The 19778-nt window shown below is 25.3% G+C and overlaps 2 protein-coding genes across 10 annotated transcripts; one reads left to right on the plus strand and one right to left on the minus strand.

The window, feature by feature from the left end:
• Window positions 1–766: 766 nt before the first annotated feature.
• LOC126918350 (carnitine O-palmitoyltransferase 1, liver isoform) lies at window positions 767–15241 on the minus strand. 7 transcript variants are annotated; one of them, XM_050726153.1, is made up of 16 exons: window positions 15059–15241; window positions 9676–9839; window positions 9419–9555; window positions 9051–9327; window positions 8548–8871; window positions 8051–8250; window positions 7198–7402; window positions 7014–7121; window positions 6904–6929; window positions 5382–5447; window positions 4835–4897; window positions 4444–4558; window positions 4000–4269; window positions 2682–2831; window positions 2401–2610; window positions 767–2324 (listed from the first exon to the last, which is right to left on the minus strand). In XM_050726153.1, the coding sequence occupies exons 2-16, from the start codon at window positions 9814–9816 to the stop codon at window positions 2220–2222; spliced, it is 2397 nt and encodes a 798-aa protein (XP_050582110.1). In that variant the 5' UTR covers window positions 9817–9839; window positions 15059–15241; the 3' UTR covers window positions 767–2219. The 7 variants fall into 7 exon arrangements, with proteins under 7 accessions (XP_050582110.1, XP_050582115.1, XP_050582113.1 ...); XM_050726158.1 differs by having other exon boundaries at window positions 15167–15185; XM_050726156.1 differs by lacking the exon at window positions 15059–15241 and adding an exon at window positions 10671–10822.
• Window positions 14865–19747, plus strand: LOC126918360 (gephyrin). Of its 3 annotated transcripts, none has more exons than XM_050726183.1 (12): window positions 14865–14953; window positions 16084–16185; window positions 16315–16466; window positions 16530–16717; window positions 17194–17407; window positions 17684–17968; window positions 18034–18100; window positions 18166–18280; window positions 18355–18630; window positions 18710–18849; window positions 18950–19137; window positions 19205–19747. In XM_050726183.1, the coding sequence occupies exons 2-12, from the start codon at window positions 16155–16157 to the stop codon at window positions 19433–19435; spliced, it is 1887 nt and encodes a 628-aa protein (XP_050582140.1). In that variant the 5' UTR covers window positions 14865–14953; window positions 16084–16154; the 3' UTR covers window positions 19436–19747. The 3 variants fall into 3 exon arrangements, with proteins under 3 accessions (XP_050582140.1, XP_050582141.1, XP_050582139.1); XM_050726184.1 differs by lacking the exon at window positions 14865–14953 and adding an exon at window positions 15628–15783; XM_050726182.1 differs by lacking the exon at window positions 14865–14953 and adding an exon at window positions 15829–15986.
• The last annotated feature ends 31 nt before the right edge of the window (window positions 19748–19778 follow it).

Consider the following 19778-nt stretch of genomic DNA (forward strand, 5'->3'; position numbering starts at 1 on the left):
ACTTACAATAAATATTCGATATAAAAGACAACTTTTCAATATAAGACAATATTTATATTCACCTTATTGTATAAATAGTATTGATAAATCAAAACCTAAAATAATAATTTAAAAATATTTATAAATTAATGAATTGTTAAATTTTTTAATTCTTTAGGTTTTAGACTTTTATCTGAGCACTTGAAAAGTTAATAAATTTTGTCTAGGAACCGAAAAATTTATCTGTCGAGCATAATTAAATATCATATATATGCATAATCTATAGATACACCCATTTCAAACGCAAATATGTCAAGATTAAATGTTGAGTGGTTATTAAAGTCGGTGTATTTGTTTTTTCCTGTTCTACAAGAACACTGAATAATAAATATATAATTCTGTCAGATTTTGTTTAAAAAAATACTAGTAGCCTTGAAATCCCATCAAAAAATTATCATGAGAAAAAACTATTTCCACCGTTGAGTTCTGAAAATTCCCAGATATTCAAGTCTGTAATACATCTTTTCAATAGTTAGTCAGTATTTGGTCCTCATAACGTTTTAAAAATAATTACTAGAAATATTTAAATGAAAAAGTTGAATGATCTTTTCATATTGCCTCTGTGAATATGTTTTGTATGTAATATAGTAACTGATTACTTTTAAGCTTCAGGTATTTCAAAAGATATAATTTTATGTATCATTAATGCATTTCTTTTCCTTTATTCATTACGATCATTTAATTATTCCACGTTCAAGGTATGTCGAATATTTATAAATCCAAATAGTTGCATCTTATTATCGTATATTTCATTTTTTCTGTTTACATCAAATAGAATAACATATTTATCTTAAAATTGTAAATTCGAGTAATAAAATTATAAAAGCACCAGTACCTTGAAATACAGTTCTAATAAAGATATAGTAAAATGAATAATATATAAACTACTTACAACATTAAAATTTTGCATTGATAGGTTGCATATATAGATCTATGGCATATTATTTAATATATTCTAAAACTAAATATAAATACATATACATGTATATATGTATATATATATATATATACATATACATGTATATATGTATATATATATATATATATATATATGTGTGTGTGTGTGTGTGTGTGTTATTTGTAATACAAAATGTGATCATATATATATATTATATATATAAAATATATATAATATATATGTGTATATATATATGTATATCACATTTTGTATCATATATATATATTTTGTATTACAAATAACACGCGCTATAGTTAATACGCAGTTAATATAAAACTTATTGTTAATCAATTATAATAATTTTTCTTTACATCTAAAATATAAAAATAGTAGTTATTGATTGATTATACTGCAATACTAACAGTATTTGAATATTAATAATGATTTAAGATATATTCGCAATTTCTGATGGTTTCACTAATAATAATCATTCTGTAGTTATATTGAATATGATTAGAACTCGTATAATTGATAAAATTGGTACAAAGTTAAAAATGTTAAATTACTTTATATATATATATATATAAAGTAATTAAATATATAAATTATATATATATATATAAAGTAATTTAATATATATATATATTTATTTATTTATATCATAGAAAACTTAATTATACAATGAATTAAACTTTCGATCTTCTACTATATAGAAGAGATGAAACCGGTTACAAAATTTAATACTATTCTCATTGCATAATGAATACACAATTTTATTATTCAAACAGCAGTCTGTTTGAAAATTTCATACTACGTTTCTTAGTTTTTCTCTATGTTGTGTACTAAACTTTACTATTAAACGCTCAATCTTCAATCAATAAGTTTTACAATAACCTCATTTATAACAATTTTCCTGAGAGTAATATAAAATATAAAAATAGCAGTATATATCTCTTTTTTCTAAGATAGTTTTCATAAAAGTTTAATGACAATATCTTTTAATCATTATTATTATAATTTACAAATGTTTTCCATCCAAAAACGTTTTTCATAAAATGCTTATTATAAAAATAAATATAATTAAACTTTGTACGTTTTTAAATTTAATGTACGCTGTTAAAGAGCATGAAATATTAATGTTTAGTGTTCTTTCTGCAGACAACGTTACAAAAGATACATTTTGAATATGTAAAGGGATCATCTTAAAACATTTAGAAAAAAGGATTAAAATTGAAATTTTCCACTAGTATACGTAACTGCATCTCTTTTTGCTGCAGAATAATTATGTAGAACCATTCTTTTGAGTTTGCAGCTTTTTTCTTTCAAGAAACAGATTCTTCATATCAGCTAATGCTTTTTCTATTTGTTTTGCAAATCTAGCTGCATTCTAAAAATAATTATATAAACATTTTAGCTATGTATGAAGTAATTACATAATAATAATAATTTATATGACTGCTTACTGTTTCTGGAGAATTACGTTTGCATGAAATATGGAAAAATATAAGATTTTCTCCAGCAATAATATACGAAACGCCATAACCATCATCAGCTACAGGACCAAAGCCACCTCCTGCAGAGATACAATTTGGATGTTTTTTCAAGTTTATTAATGATGTTTGTCCATGTGGCGTTTGTGAAGTAGATAATTTCCATGGTTCACTTAAAACTTCCTAAAGGAAAATTTCTTTGAAACATCTCTGAGAAAAATCATATAATTATATTTCTTTCTTGCAAACATTACCTTTAAGAAAGGAGAGTCTACTTCTAGATATTTAGATACTACATATAAACAAAATAAATGTCTATCTATTCCTTTACCACACATAGCATCTTGATAACCTTTTTGATGCTGTTTTGCTGCTGCCATCAATAAATCATACCTAGTCTCAACCTGTAAGAAGAATATAAAATAAATTACATAATACTAAAATAAATAAATTGAGTTAAATAAAACTAACTTTTTCAAATTGTTTAAAAGACACGAAAAGAAATTATGTTACTATAAATATTTATATAGTTAATTAGTTAGACTCTGTTTTAATTAATTGTACTCTATATAAATATCAAGGCATTTTAGTATTTTGATAAAAGTTAATACTTAACAAAGAGTATGAAAATATTAAAAGTTGATATGAAAGTAGATTCAATAAATTTCTATTCTTAAATTATGATAGAAGAACTTTCTGACATAATTATGTCAAATTACCGAATTTTATTACTATTATAATTAATTAATTATAATAGTAATAAAATTCGGTAATTATTTACAAACCGAACAACTTCACCAATTTCAATAATCTTGAGATATGTTATCAAGGTCAACATTTTGAACTACTTTTTGAACTACTTTTCCCTCTATACATGTTACCGTTACTCGATTTTAGCTTCCAAGATATTTGCAAAACTTTCTGTTTCGATAATAATATGAGTTCGATAATTAAATAATCGCCTTTTCCAATTTCGAATATCAATAATATAATATAAAACTTACTATGAATTGTATTTGTCTTATTATTTAATACCCTAAATTATTTCACAGTAGCGTTATTATCCCACAATTATCTATGCCAAATCGGATTGATTTTTATCTATCCTTAACTGATTGATTTTTCTTTCTTACCCTAATTGAATAAATTCGTAAATTAGGGTCATATAAAAATACGGACATTTTAACATCATTCAAAATCGGTAAAGCCATCTGCTTTGTAAATAATTATCAAACTTTCTAATATAATAGAACTATTTTAGTATAACATATTAAATGTAGCACATTAAAGATTTTTTTTACAGTAAACCCGTTTATAAAAAACATTAATTTCATATCAAATTATGTCCTGATAATTAACTATTACATTCTGATTATTGAATTGAATATCATTATCATAAAATACTTTGAATGAATTTTTTGAAATAAAAAATTCGAGAAATCGAGATTTTGACCAATATTAAAAATTTAAATAGCCAAATAGCCTAATAGTGCAACAACTTGTTCCTGACAGCTTGAAAAATTGTAATATAAAAATGTTTACACTCCAAATAAATTTTATAGTATTACTTACAGTTGCATTTTTACTCTCCATTGCTTTTACCCAATTCGTAGATTCAATTGTACATGGCCTCACAGTTTCTGTTCTTCCTTCCCGAAATAGTCTAGTCATAGAAGCTTCATAAGTTAAATTAAATTTGCCAGAATCACGGAAATACGCTAACTGTAAGGCCATTTGTATGTATGCATCTGGTGACATCGAATTAACTTTCATAAACCCTTTACCATACGCATCATGTACATAAATGCGTAATTCGACATCATTTAATAAGTTCTGTGCAACCTGATAATTAAAAATGTTCTTAATATAATCAACTTTTTATTGTGCAAAATAAATCAGAAATATCAAATGTAAGTTAGTATTTTAGTCATGGATTTATTAATAATTTTGAATTTTGGTAGAAAATAACTGTAAATATGCATGTAAAAAGGAATTTTTCAATTTCATGTCTATTACTTGGTTTGATTCTTCAATTGTGGCTATGCACTTTGGATTCAAATCCCACTGAAGTCGAACAGGAGGTGGAGGTGTGAACTCTGGTACTCCCTTATTATATCCATCTTCCTTATATCTATAATACATTTGAGCAATCTTTCAAAATATGCAATATGAAAAGGTTGTAAAATTTTATATTAAATACATGAACACATATTAGTAAATCATATTTGCACAAACAATATAATATAATTACATAATAAAACACCAAAAGCTTTTTAAGAAAGTTGTTAATGCACGAAGTGTAAAAAATAGTTATTAGATTATGTACATAGATTAAGAATAATAATTATTTGAATACTTATGATGCATTTGATAATTAAAGGCAGAGAAATATAAGAAAAAGAATTACCCCATTTCCACATCATTAGCGATAACATATTCCCATAGAGATCCCATAATAGGTGCATCAGCCCTAACAAGCATATTGTAAACAAAATTATTTTAATTATTGTGCATAAAAAAGATATTAAAATTCTATCAATTAATAGGATCAGTAATGATAAGGATGTATACATAAAACAGATGAAAAGAATGTAATATTTACAGATTTTCAGAGATCCATATCTTTATATCTAAGAATTACACAAAATGTGTAATACTAAGAGTTACTCATACATAGAAATAAATTACAAAAAAATACTAAACAATTGCATGTATAAAAATATAATCATATTTTTATTTTATTTTTGATCAATTTTAAGCATATTTTATGTACTTGTGTTAAATAGATATTCCTAAAAATAAGAACATGTTATGTAAAAGTTGAATAAATTTCATGAATCTTCCAATTATCTTCAAATAATGTATTCCAATTAGCTTACGAAGGGTAGGTAGAGTAGGGAAGAAAAGCAAAAGACATGAAGAACACCCTAAAAGCTATGAACTTAATTTCTTACTCTCTATTGGTGACCTCCTGAGATATCACGTACTCCCACATATGTGACATCACTGCAGCATCTGCCCTGCTCATTACTTATCATTATGTATCAATTTCAATATATTATGATTTTTTAATATTCAAAATAAAATATTCATAGTCAATTAATTTAACTTTTAAATAACAGATTATAAAAATACATCACACTATCACTTGTGATCTGTGCAAAGCATTACATACATATACAATTTAAAATCCTACTCAAAACGTACTTACATAAAATCTTTAGTATCTAGGATTCTATATATCAGATAATAACATATAATACAACATTGTTGTTGCATTACATGTTGTATTAAATTTGTAAAGAACAGAGAATACAAAAGCAATATTGAAATATTATTCGTTTAGAAGCATTCATGGCGAATTTGGAATAAAGGGGGCTCGTTACGAATTTTGATGGGCTTTGTTTATTTGCATCGTTTATATATAAACAAAATTAAAAAAAATGAATGGTCAAAGCTGAATGACCTACAAAAAAATAAAAAACAAACAAAATGATACTATCGTATGATATGATTGCTAATAATTTTTTGCAGCTTTGTGTTAACACTTTATATGAATCATAAACGATAATTTGACTTGTCATACAAGGATGAACACTAACCTTACTGGACCCAAATAAATGAACGGTTTCAAAATTTAATTTAAAATTAATTTCAATTCATTATTGTTTCTTTTATTCATCCAACTTTATTCTTAATTCTTATATTAACAAAAATTGGGAAATTGATTACTCAAATAATATAAAAATTTACATAAAGTTAGATGAACAAAAGAAATAACAATGAAAGTACAATTCTAAATTAAATTTTGAAATCAGTCGTTTGACCGGCCCTGGCAAGGTAAGTATTAAGAGATTAAGGAGGTTAAATTGCAATATTTTTGACTAAAATAACTAAATTTAATAACTAAAATAATTTAACTAAAATAATAATAATGAAATTTCTTTTTCTTTTAAATATACGAATACCCACAAAAATCTTTATACAACCTATAAAAAGCACATTTTTATTAAAATTAAATGTTATAAAACTTTGCTGCAAAGTCAAAACATTCTTTGCCAAGATGATGAAGAGCTGCTTTATTATTATTTTGTATGTTAAGAAATAAATATGTTATCATATACATCGTTACATATATGTATATGCTTTATTTCATAAAAATGAGTTTCTTACTATATGTATGAAGACTTTTGTGGATGATCATATATCATTTATATGCAAAGAATTATAAGATGAGGTCATAATTGCTTCAAAATGCTTCTACATTTATCGTAAAATCAATTTAGTTGATATTAACAAAAGGTATTCAGTTTATGTCAGAAAAAATATAATTAATATATAATAATATATGTGCTCATTTCATCATAAAATGTTTTTCTTTCAATTATTTGCTTATTTTATATATTACTTTCTTGTATAGTTTATATAGTTTAATCATATTTTTGTTTTTTACGTATCTTAATATAAAATACTCACCATGAATGTTCTGCATTAAAGCCAGTCTGTAAAACATAGCAATATATAGTAATTATTTATAAATTGTACTATATTGCTTTCGAATAATATTTTCATGTAATATCACTTACTCTGCCATTATTTCCTATACATAAAGTAAATGATTTATCGAACCATCTATCATATCCTTTACCATGCAATAAAATTCTACCATATTGATCTAATTTATCTGGATCTTCCTAATGATAAAAATTATGTATAAAAATTATGAATGTTATACAAATTTACAAATAGGACAATTCTAGTATCACTTACTGGATCGTATACATATGGTACATCATCTAATGCAACTACAAATGCTGCTTTTTCAATAAGATCTAAAGATGCTTTATTTACTCCTTTCGAGAAAAATTCTTCTCTAGCTATTGCCCATGCAGTTCTTTCACCAGCTGTTAAAGCAGCCAATTTCTCTTCACCTTCTGATGGTTCTGATTTATCATCTAAAATTTGTTGCATTTGCCTGAAATAATGAAAAATACAATATATGTACATAAGAATACAGAATGTCTGTTTTAAGTGAATATGGTAAAATATTTTCTAAACAATGTTATATAAAAAAAATATTCTTAAAAAAGTATTTGTTGTGGAAGGAGACAATGCTATTATAAATTATTTTTACATGAAATGAAATTGATACTTATGGAGTAAATGCATATATTATAAGTGTGTCTCATTAATTACTATTTCATCTTTTAAATATAAATACTTTAATTTTTCTTAAATCACAATCTTTTTTATTCTACTGTAAAGCAGGAAAACCTGTGATTTCTATAATTAGAAGTAAGTTCAAGATTATAGAAGACAACAAAATCACAAATAAAATATTTTAATAAAATAAAAATTCAAAATATGTGTATATATATATATATATACACAAATTTTTAAACAATTTTTAATAAATCAATCTTCGAAGGTATAATATCTTACATTTTTATTTTTCATTTTGGATAATAAAACTAATTTTGTCATATATTTATTTGTATAATGTACAATGTATTGTACATTATTCTTAATGTATAAATTGTATGATGTATAATGTACAAAATGGATCTTTAATTATCACAGTAGGACTGAAATATTTTTAAATATGTTACGATATTTCACTTACATTTCAATTTCACAAGCTTGAAGAATTCTGCTTTTGTGATAAATAAGGACCTTGAAATATTTTCCCTTGTGATATACAACAATATGTTTAGAATCCTGATAATGTACAATTTTATCTGTTTCAAGTCCTGGTACTCTTGTTGTATTGAATAGTCTTTCATATTGCCATGAACAGAGAGGCACCAAACCTTGAATTAGTATCTGCAAGAAAAAATAAGTATTACCTAAGGATTTATATATTGCACTGTTTTAAAATATAACAAAATTTTAATAATTTCCATCTATTATCAAATTAGATTTAAATACTGGATTATTTTGATAAGGCATAGCAAAGGTATTGAAATCATGTAATATCAGTAATGAATAGATAATAATAAATATAAATTCAAATAATTATTTATTAAAAATATGATTTAATATATAATCAATACAAAAATATTTAATTAATCAGAAATAGAAGAAAATATTTTACATATAAAAACTTATTTATATACTGACCGGTTCTAATTCTTGGCGTTCAATCAATCGTCGATACTGCAGACACGAATAAATAACATTTGCAGCACGGGCAGCTTGTACATGAGTAGGATACATAAGAATCGCATCAATACCATAAAAGTTTGAATTCACCATGATAGGAGATCGCCCACGTAAATAAACATATTCTTCCCACCAATCAGAAACATAATTAGTGGCCCACCAAGATTTTAAAATCAAATAACGTTGAAGCTTCACACCAATGCCTCTTTGAAACTCATTTGCCAATGTCTCCATTCGAGAATAATTTTTATCGTCAAGCAATGGTCGAACACTGCGTAGGTACTAATTAAATGCATATATATTTTTATTAATATTACGTTTAATTATATCATAATAATAAATAACTAAATTGACATATTTTAGAGAAAAAGGGGAAAAATATGAAAGACCATCTTTTTTTCTAAAAAAGTGAGTACTTACTCACGGCTTATATAGGATTACGAAATATTCTATAATCTAACCCGTTTCATTGTATTTTCCACTAAGGGTAATGGTAGTCGTGGCAATGATCCTTGAAAACTATACAGCATTGGTTTGTGCCATCCAAAGAACAACTTCACTAATGTGGACCACAACTTAGTAACTTTTGAAGCATTAGACCTTTTTTCTCTTGACTCATACATCCATCCTTTGTACATAAGTAATAACTTCAAGGTGTATCGCATTATATATATTACTATCAACCACAAAAACAACCCAACTATAAATGATCCTGCTAAGTGTGCTAATATTGAAGATCTACGCAATGTAAACACCAGCAGTATAAGCTTTTATTAATTCCATTAACAATTACACAAAAATTATATTAAATAAACATAATTAAACTTACCCTGAAAGATATGGTGCAGCTTTTCCAACAAGGTCATAAGGTACTTTGTAGCCAGCAAAATGTATTGCAGTTACCAAAGCTATAGTGAACCATAAACTTTCTAAGGAGGCAGGATATACACCACTTCTCAAGTTATTCTGAAATTCATTTAATTACTTTCTTAAATTCTTCCTCAAAATGCTTCTTTATTATTATTTATTTATTTATTATTATCTATATTATTTAAATATACTTTAAATTAATGTTTATTTACTTACAACAAATCTAAAAAATCTTTTCTTCCAAGAACGGATACCTGATTGCCACACCAAATGTAAGACTTCTCTATCAAAATTAACATCCCATCCCTCATGAGTAATAGAAAAACTAAATGCTACAGCTGAATGTGCTTCCGCCATATCACCAGTTATATGCTATAAAACTGAAATAAGTATAAATCAAATTTATAACAACGATAGTAACAATAATTAGTATTTAAAAAGAATACATTTTTTTTTCTAACTTTAATCTAATCTTTATACATATATACTTTCCACATTTAAGATATACATATATGTATTTGCCTATAATTTGTATAATTTCTCTGATATTTCAGTAAAAATTTATTTTTGGGTACTATAAATCCAAATTAAATGTACAAATATATTTGTGAAAATTTTAGTGTCATTTGTTACATAATTTAATAAAATATAGTGATATTTCTAATGTAAAGTTCAATAAAAGTTAGAAAAAACAATAATGCAATTTTCAAATATTTTAATATATAGATTTTATATATGTACGTATAAAACTTTATCCAGTTATTAATTTCTTAAGTATAAAAAAAACGTCTTATTATTGCATTACTGTGCATATGTATAAGCTATCATATTTTAGAAAACATTAAATGCACACTTATAACATGAATATATCATATGCTTCATTCTATAAGTCTGTATTTATGTACTTGTTGCGCATAACAAAGAAAGATTATTAACTTCAGTAAGAACTAACAAAATTGTTAAAATCAAGTATGATATACAAGCTATCTAAAGGTTCAACCATAATTATATCATTTTTAAATAATTATTTCTAATTATATGTAAAAAGAATACACTTTAGCTTACGATAAAAGTTTAAAACAGTTGAAAATAACACGCACGTATACTTTCAAATAGAAACGGTTCACTTTTACGCTTCGGTTATATAACCTTGGACTTTGAACGATGCTCGTCTGGTTGGAAAAGTGGTCGTAATTTTAGCAAACAATTACCTGATCTCACTATACATCCTAAGTCCACTTGCATACATAATCTGCATATATTTTAAAATAGTATTTATTATGAATTCTACAATATAGGATATCTTGATCATATTAAATAATAGTGTCTCTCAAAGTTTTTGTAAATTTATATAATATAAACCTTTTTACTTAATTTAACTTAGCAATGTTCTCTTCCAAGTGTTATTCTATGAATTATTTTTTGCTATATAAATATAATAATATATTTCCAAACGAAAACATCTCAAACTTAACTTTTAATTCAACTTAACGTTTAATTTGTATAGACAGACATTCGTGAGTACTTTACATATAGAATATTGAAATGACAGATAATTTAAATAAAGATATAAATAAAACAAATCAAGAATTTTGAAGCTGTTTCTTCGCAAAGTTATTTCTTTAAAAACAGATAACTAAAGTTCATAATAATTCATTATTAAAATTATTTAATTAAAATAATTTTCAAGTTAGATTAGTTATTTAATTTACAAATTAATTATGCGCACGCTCGCACTCTTATTGAAAACAAAATTTGATTTTAAATTGATAGGAAAGCTATTACCATTATTTCAAGCAAAGATATCAAAGATCATATTTGCCATTAATTTGTACATCTGATAAAATTTACGTATTATTGCCATTAAAATTAAATATTCAGATATGTACTTATTTATGTATGTATGTATGAGTGGTAATATATCTTGAATCTTGTACATTTGTAACTTTTTAAAAAAGATACTATAAGAATATGTTATAATGGAAGGATATATTGCTTATTTTCCAATGCCAATTCCAAATTCCATTAGATTCTAATATAAAATATTTGAAATTTATAATTCAATTATTATTTCAGTTAAGAGAAGACAAATAGGAATTAATTGTCACGTATAATTGTTAAAATATTCAAAGACTTGTATATAAACTTTGGGATCAACAAAATTAGGTTAGTTTTAAGTTAGTTTCCTAAATATCGTACTAGTTTCATTTATAGTAATTATCTTGTGCATCTAGTTATATACAAAATTGGATATTTATCATTCCAAAATAGGGATCTTGAAGTCTTTGTGAAATTAGATAAGATTTTTTCCAAAGAACGCATCATTATCCATTTTTTAATTTGTTATTGCTATAATTCATTGTATGAAAATATTGTTTTTGGTCAATAATTATATCAAGTAAATCATATTTTTATGTAATAATATCGAAACAACCAGATAATTTGTATATAAATTAGAAAAAGTTAGAATGTTTATTATTATTACTAATTACAATTTTCATTTACAACATATTTTATAAGTGTAAAAAGTATTTATGTATCGATGCATCTATGTATACGTATATGTGTATGTATGTGCTACAACTGTGGCTTCTTTAATAAGATCAACTAGCCTATTTCCTCCTAATCTACAATATCGTACTTACTGTTGGAAGGAAAATAAATAAATGGTATGAAAAGAGATGTATTAAGTCAAGAATTTCATTATTTAAATGACACTCCACTATATTTAATTATCATTCTTGCTTCCTTTATAGTTTACAAAATTTCTAAGTCACCATTAATTAAAATATAAATTGAAGGTTATTTTGTATGTATAATCAAAGGCCGAAGATATACAGATATGTGTGCGTGTGCATGCGTGCGTCGCGTGCATGTATGTATATAATGCATTAAGCAATATATCTATGACATTACTTTTCATATTCCAAAGTAAAAGAATTATATATGTATAGCTGATATTTATCAGTGAATCGTGTTGCTGTAACTTCAGGACTGTTTACAAACGTTGCACGCACAACAAGTAATAATGGATTCAATTTACTATGTTTTAAAAAATATACTTTCTGTGATGAAGAATTTACATAGGTTGCTTTATACAATTTATTCCCCAAATTACCAAATAAAAATATTATAGCATAAGTGGAAAATAATCTCGTTTACAAATTAAAGTAATTAATCAGTTTTACCTTAGAATATCTATTTTATATAATAAATTCACTACCGAACAGCAAATACATGTATGTATCGAATGATACATAAATAGTACCTTTTAGTAATATAATATTTAATTGCTAGCATGGAACTGTATTATTACTTGACTTTTAAGTTTATTAATAAGACATGTGAAATAGAGCCTGCAAAGTGATAGCACACTTCAACTATCGTCTAGATTTCTTAATTTTCCTTGAATTGTGCAAATATAATGTATAGACACAGGCAGTTATCGTTAACAATATCACAGATATTCGTTATAAAAATGAGATTGCAACAAAAATTAAACAACGGAGAAATTCAAAATACAAAACTGTTGTTGGATAGTTATAATATGAAAAAAGAGCAAACACTTCTATGGCTTCTACATACTGTAATGAATTTATATTTCATAACATGTGTAATTATTCAGAAATTGAAGAGAAACATTAAGATTGAAAAAGAAACTTGGATTAGTGGTAAAATGTATGAGGGATCAAATAAACCTTATAATAAATACATAACATGTACAGTAAAATAAAAAGTTAAAAAAGATATCTTGTATTAATCTACGAGAGATAATTCAGATGACTTGGATTATTACTATTAACACATATAAAAAAGGGGATTTTGATTATGGAAGAACAGTGTCAAATGGGTAAAGGTAGTGTTATGTTTTGGACGAGTCTGTGATGAAAAAACTGATACAGTATTAATTCAAAGACAAAATAAATAGCATCATTTATCATAATTTGATACAAAAAAGATATTGTTTTCCAACACCATGATACTATAATTTCTATGTCGACATCGTGAATCCCTATCAAATATTAGAGCTTCGTACTCATATATGTAACTTGCTACTAGCAATAAATCGAAGCTTTATTTGATGCTTATTATCTCTATGGTGGTTCATCATCTCCCACGTGAATGTATTCATAATTCTAGCTATACCAAAAGTATATAAGTTTTCTTTTTTGTTTACAAAATTAGTATTGATTACAGATCGCCAATGCTTAATGAGATGTTTATAATTCATATGAAGCTGATTAAGAGAAACATGTAGATGACAAAGCTTATTAATTCTAAATGAAATATGTAATTTTTTTTTTAATTGTATCCATTAACTCTACGTTCAATATCGAGATATGATATATTTACATACTTAGTTTTGTTTGTTTTTCTTTTTATTGGTAATTTATAACTTTTGTGTTTATTTCATATTACTATATTAAATTCAAAAATTAAAACTTTGAGCAAAACATTACAATAAAAGCGGAGGTATGAACTAAATTCTGACTTCTGATGCAAAGCTGAATTTTGACATCGCACAGGATCATATTGAAAGTTTTACTGGAAAATTGAATTATTTTAATATAAAAGACAATCATAAAATCATTGCAGTTTCGATATGGCATAAAAGGAAAAACAAATATCTAAATAGATATTCCGCTGAATTTTATCATATCTGAAAATCCCTTAAATTTGAATACAAAATATTAATTATGATCGATTAAAGATTGTATTAATACAGATTAATGTGCACGCACATACACGTAAATTTGAAACATTATTATGTATATCAAGTATGTAGCTACAAATTTTAAGTATTACCTGAAAAAAAAACACGTAGGTCTTAAAAAAGATATAGAAATATAATAATGTATGCATATATTTAGCTGTAATACTTTACGAAAATCTGTTTTTACAAAAATTGTTTGTTATCAGAAAATAAATATTTTTTATAAAATATTTATAATATATATATAATATTTATACTAATAATCCTGTAATGCACATGAATATAAGTTGGAATATCCATATGGAATATTGAGAATACAAGTGATCTTCCAAAAATATTTTGAATCTACATACTGGGAATTGTCAAATTTGTTATATGTAATAACCAATATATTATTATTACTATTATTGTTGTTGTTATTATTATTCTTAAACCATAATAATAATGAAAAAGAAATTTAATTAGAAAGTTATTTAACGTATCATGCTAATACATTCATATGTTATTACGCAGATAATTTATTTAGTATATTATGAAACCGAATTCAGTATATGAAATATATATTCTTTAAATTATATAAATTTTATAAAACATAATAACTATGTTCTTGTTTTTAGAAAACGGTATATTCCTACTGTATACTTATATTGTTTCTTTTGTATATATAAAATGGAAGCCAAAGGTTATTAGCCTTAAGAACTGAAACTTGCATTCTGATTGGTTAAAGTGAAGGGTGTGCGTCAGTGCGTGGTCGTGCCTCCCATCTTGGATTTTTTTCACGTAAGTAGGCCAAAATAATTTACTTAGTCGCTATTAATAAACTTCCATTTTCTCATGTGTTGTTTATATTTATAAATAAATAGAAATTAATTATCAAAACATTACCTCGGTTAACAAGAATTTCCGTGACGCATACAAAAGTAAATTTTATGGTAGAAATTTCACAAAGTAATAGGATTGTAAATCTTTGAATATCTCTCAATCCTTACACACCTCTTGTTCCACTGCCTCCACTACGACTTCGTATATAATGTACTATTCACTCAGCCTTTTAACCCCCTCCCTATATTCACAACTGTATAAAATAATCAAGTTGCCAACTTGTTGGCTAAACTATACTATACAATGCTCATCACTTACACGTTAATATCTCTACTTGTATATATTAATTTGTATATATGACATATATACGATGCAACGACGATGATAACGAAAATATTACCTATTATAATACACGAAAGGATTCCTTATGCATAATGATGATTTACTTGGCTAACAATTATTATTTAGTCGATTAACAATAATTTAAAAATTTAATAAATTATGTATTTATTAACACAACAATATCACTTTTATTCAAATAACAATTACCTTAGTGTCACGTTATACATATGCATTCGCATGCGCGTTCATACGCACACACATACACACATGTATATACCTTTATTTATGTACATTTTTTTAGCTAAATATTATCTTAGTTTTTATCTGTTTAATATTTTTATCTTTAATCATTTTATCTTTTGATCCGATAAATAATAATTCTCAGCGATGTTGTTTTCGTATATAATTATCACTATTTAATAATAAATATGGTTATTATGAGTGCGGTAAATATGTATGTTACTTACATTATACTATAGAACATGCGTTAACGATAACAAAAACTAAGATTGGCAATACTGAAAGATAATAAGCTTATAATTTTTCTTTAAAAACAAGTTATCTAAAAACATAAATGTTAAATATATACTCATATATGCATATGTTAATATTATTTTAATTAAATCTGGTGTTTTCAAATTGTTATACTGTATGCTTACTATAATAATTTACTTATTGAGATTATAATTTATATACCAATTATATTATATACCAATTTTATTAATTTCATGTTATCATAATTTTAGTGTTATTAAACGGACAAGTATTTAACTATTTAGTACTTACTTATCCGTGTGAAGTTAATTACGTACAAAGTATGGATTCAATAAGATTCGGATTATTAACAGGTAAGTTATTACATTGTTATTTCATTGTTATTTTACAATTGTTCAAAATTTGATTCGTTTACAAATTTTATTTATTGATTCACTTTAATAACACCGTAATATGTAGTAATTTGCAAATTTTATCATTAGTTAGTGACAGCTGCTATAAATATAAAAATGAAGATAAAAGTGGATATGAAATAGAACAATGTATTAAAGATGAAAAGTCTGATATTGGAAAGATTTTAAGAGGTCAAATATGTAATAAAAGTATCGTTCCTGATGAAGAATTTACAATAACGGTAATTATTTAGTATAGAATTTCATAACTTGATATATGTATATGTATATTTTTATATGTATAGGAACATCTAATTTCATGGAGCGATAGTAGACTAGTAGATGTTATTCTTACAATTGGTGGAACAGGATTTTCTAAAAGAGATGTAACTCCTGAAGCAACAAAACATATTATTCAAAAGGAAGCTCCTGGAATAATTGCAGCTATGCTAATATCCAGTCTAAAAATCACTCCGTTGGCTATGTTATCTAGGTACAATTTTTTTATAAAATTAGATATTTGAAAATTATTCATTGATATCATTATTTTAACTTGTCGTGTTTTCATATTTTATATTAACGTTAGCATATGTTACAGTACTTCATTAAAAAATTAGAAAATTTGTTAAATAACAAATCTTTTTTGTTATTATTATTTTTATTGACGACAAATATTGTTATTATTATTTTTGGGTAATTATTTATAGAGTACGATATTATTAACATTTTTGTTGTAATATTAACATGTTTGTTGCCTTCCTTCTTAGTCTAACTAATATAACAGATATTATTTTTTAAAAAAAGTAACTGCTTATTTCTTTTTCTAACATTTATTTATTTACAAAGTTTGTTTTGTTGATAAGCATTTACAAAATGTGTGTTATATGCACACTCCATAATTTTTTTTTCATTAATATACGTTTTTCGGAACTCTTTAAATGTATATTTTAAATATATGTTGTTATTAAGAGGTGTATGTGGAATACGAGATAAAACATTGATTATAAATTTACCGGGATCACCAAAAGCTGCAAAGGAATGCTTAAGCGTAATCGCATCTGCTATACCACATGCTGTTGACTTAATTAGAGATAATAAGAAAAGAATAAAAGATACGCATGCAAATGTGCAAAATAATATTGTTGCAGAAATTCCCTTGTCACAAGAACAAGATGAAATTATGGTAAGGCTTTATTAAATAACATTTCTTCTAATTGAATGAATAACTTTTCATGCATAGAAAAAAGAAATATACAGAATGTAAAAAAATTGATTTTGTGGAAGATTTTTGGGGAGATATTACTCATAGATTTCTTTATAGATGGAACGATAGATAAAATTTTGGATGAAAAATACCTTTTATAAGATATTTGATATTTCGGCAATAACTCAAACATGCTATAGACATAAACATAAATATATGTAAAAAGAAGTGTATATGTATATTCTTTTTCTACAGTCATGTTTAGCTAGTATAGTTGAACGCTGTAGAGAATCTTCATATCCAATGATTTCTGTGGAAGAAGCTCTACAGTTAATACATGAACATGCAGCATTATTAAATTTGAATGCTACATCAGAGGAGGATCTAGAAAAATGTCATGGGAGGATATTGAGTAGTGATCTATATTCTAAGTATGATTTACCACCATTTAGAGCCTCTATTAAAGATGGTTATGCAGTCTTAGTAAGCGATGGAAAAGGCAGAAGGAAAGTACTAAGTGGAATAAAAGCAGGAGACACTGTAAGCAATATCTTCAACGTATTTTGATATAACTAATATAAGATTTCAATATTATGAATTTATAGGCCACTGCGATTAAACTTGAAAGTGGCACATGTGTAAGAGTAAATACAGGTGCTCCAATTCCAGATGGTATGTTTAATATGCTCAATTGGAATAATATTTTTTGCCATTTTCTTATTATTTTTTATTTAAAGATGCAACAGCAGTTGTGCAAGTTGAAGATACTAAACTTTTAAAGGGAACTTCAGATAGTATGGAGGAGGAGGAAATCGAAATTATGACAGAAGTACAACCGGGCCAGGACATTAGGTATCTTGTTTTTAGTTATATGATGTTCATTAAACAATAATATAATAGTTATTCTTTCTTTTATTTACTTTAAGGCCAATTGGTTGCGATATTAAAGAAGGAGAATTAATTTTAATGTCAGGAACAAAACTTGGAGCAATAGAATTAGGGCTTGCTGCTGCATGTGGTTACGAAAAGATATTAGTCACTGATCTTCCAAAAATTGGTGTATTATCTACAGGAGATGAATTACAATGCCCTGGGACTACTTTAATGCCAGGACACATATATGATAGTAATAAAATTACATTATTAACAATGTTAAAGGAAAATGGTTTTGATCCTTTGGACATGGGCATTGCATTGGACGAGTAAGTTTTTTTTTTATTTATATTTTATTTCATATATTTAAAAAACGTTATTTTAGTTTAATTGTTATATGTTATGTAGTGAGAACATTATGGTGCATAAGATTAAACATGCTCTAAAACAAGTCGACGTACTCATAACATCGGGTTCTGTATCAATGGGCGATAGAGATATGCTGAAGCCTATTTTGCAATATTATTTTAATGCTACTATACATTTCGGTAATATCATTATTTAATAGTATAATTATGGTTGTACACATACAATATATATACAATAATTTTGAATATTAGAATAAACATTTGAACATTTAAATTTTAGGACGAGTAAACATGAAACCCGGGAAACCAACTACTTTTGCAACATGCTCTTTTCAAAATAAGAAAAAATATTTATTATGTTTGCCGGGTAATCCAGTTTCTGCAACTGTTACTATGAATTTATTTGCATTGCCTTTACTAAAGCAATTATGCAAAGACTTTTCCACGCCAACGATTGTGTCAGCAAAAGTATGTAATATATTTATGTATTTCAAATTATTAGTCTGTATAGTATTTAATTATATTTTGATGATAGTTAATGTCATCCTACAAGTTGGATCCACGTCCGGAGTATGCAAGAGCAATTTTAAAATGGAATGATGTAGATACTTTGCCATTAGCTTACAGTACTGGAAATCAAATTAGTAGTAAATTACTTAGCTGTAAAAATGCAAATGCATTATTAATGTTACCAGGATGTAAAGCAGAAAAAACTGTATTACAACAAGGGGAGGTGGTACAAGCAATGTTGTTGGGATTTAAGTAATGGTCATAATTGAACAAAGACAAATAGGAGGGTAAAAATGAAATTGTTATAAACACTTTATTATTCTATATTTGGTTAATGGAATTAAAATGTAATATAATACAATGTGTATAATAATACAATGTAATATAATATAAATGTGCATATATATAATATTTATACATATAAAATATTGTTTGTTAAAAACAATGTGTATTTTTCAAAGTTTATATTTATTTATATACATATTTGTGTAATGTTCATTGTAATTATGCAATAAAATATGTTTTAAACGACAAAATTTTGTATAAATAAATTTGTGAGTTACATTTATATATTTTGTTCTATTCCTTATTCTCTCTAT

Source organism: Bombus affinis, chromosome 7 (assembly GCF_024516045.1).
Source record: "Bombus affinis isolate iyBomAffi1 chromosome 7, iyBomAffi1.2, whole genome shotgun sequence".
Classification (NCBI taxonomy): domain Eukaryota; kingdom Metazoa; phylum Arthropoda; class Insecta; order Hymenoptera; family Apidae; genus Bombus; species Bombus affinis.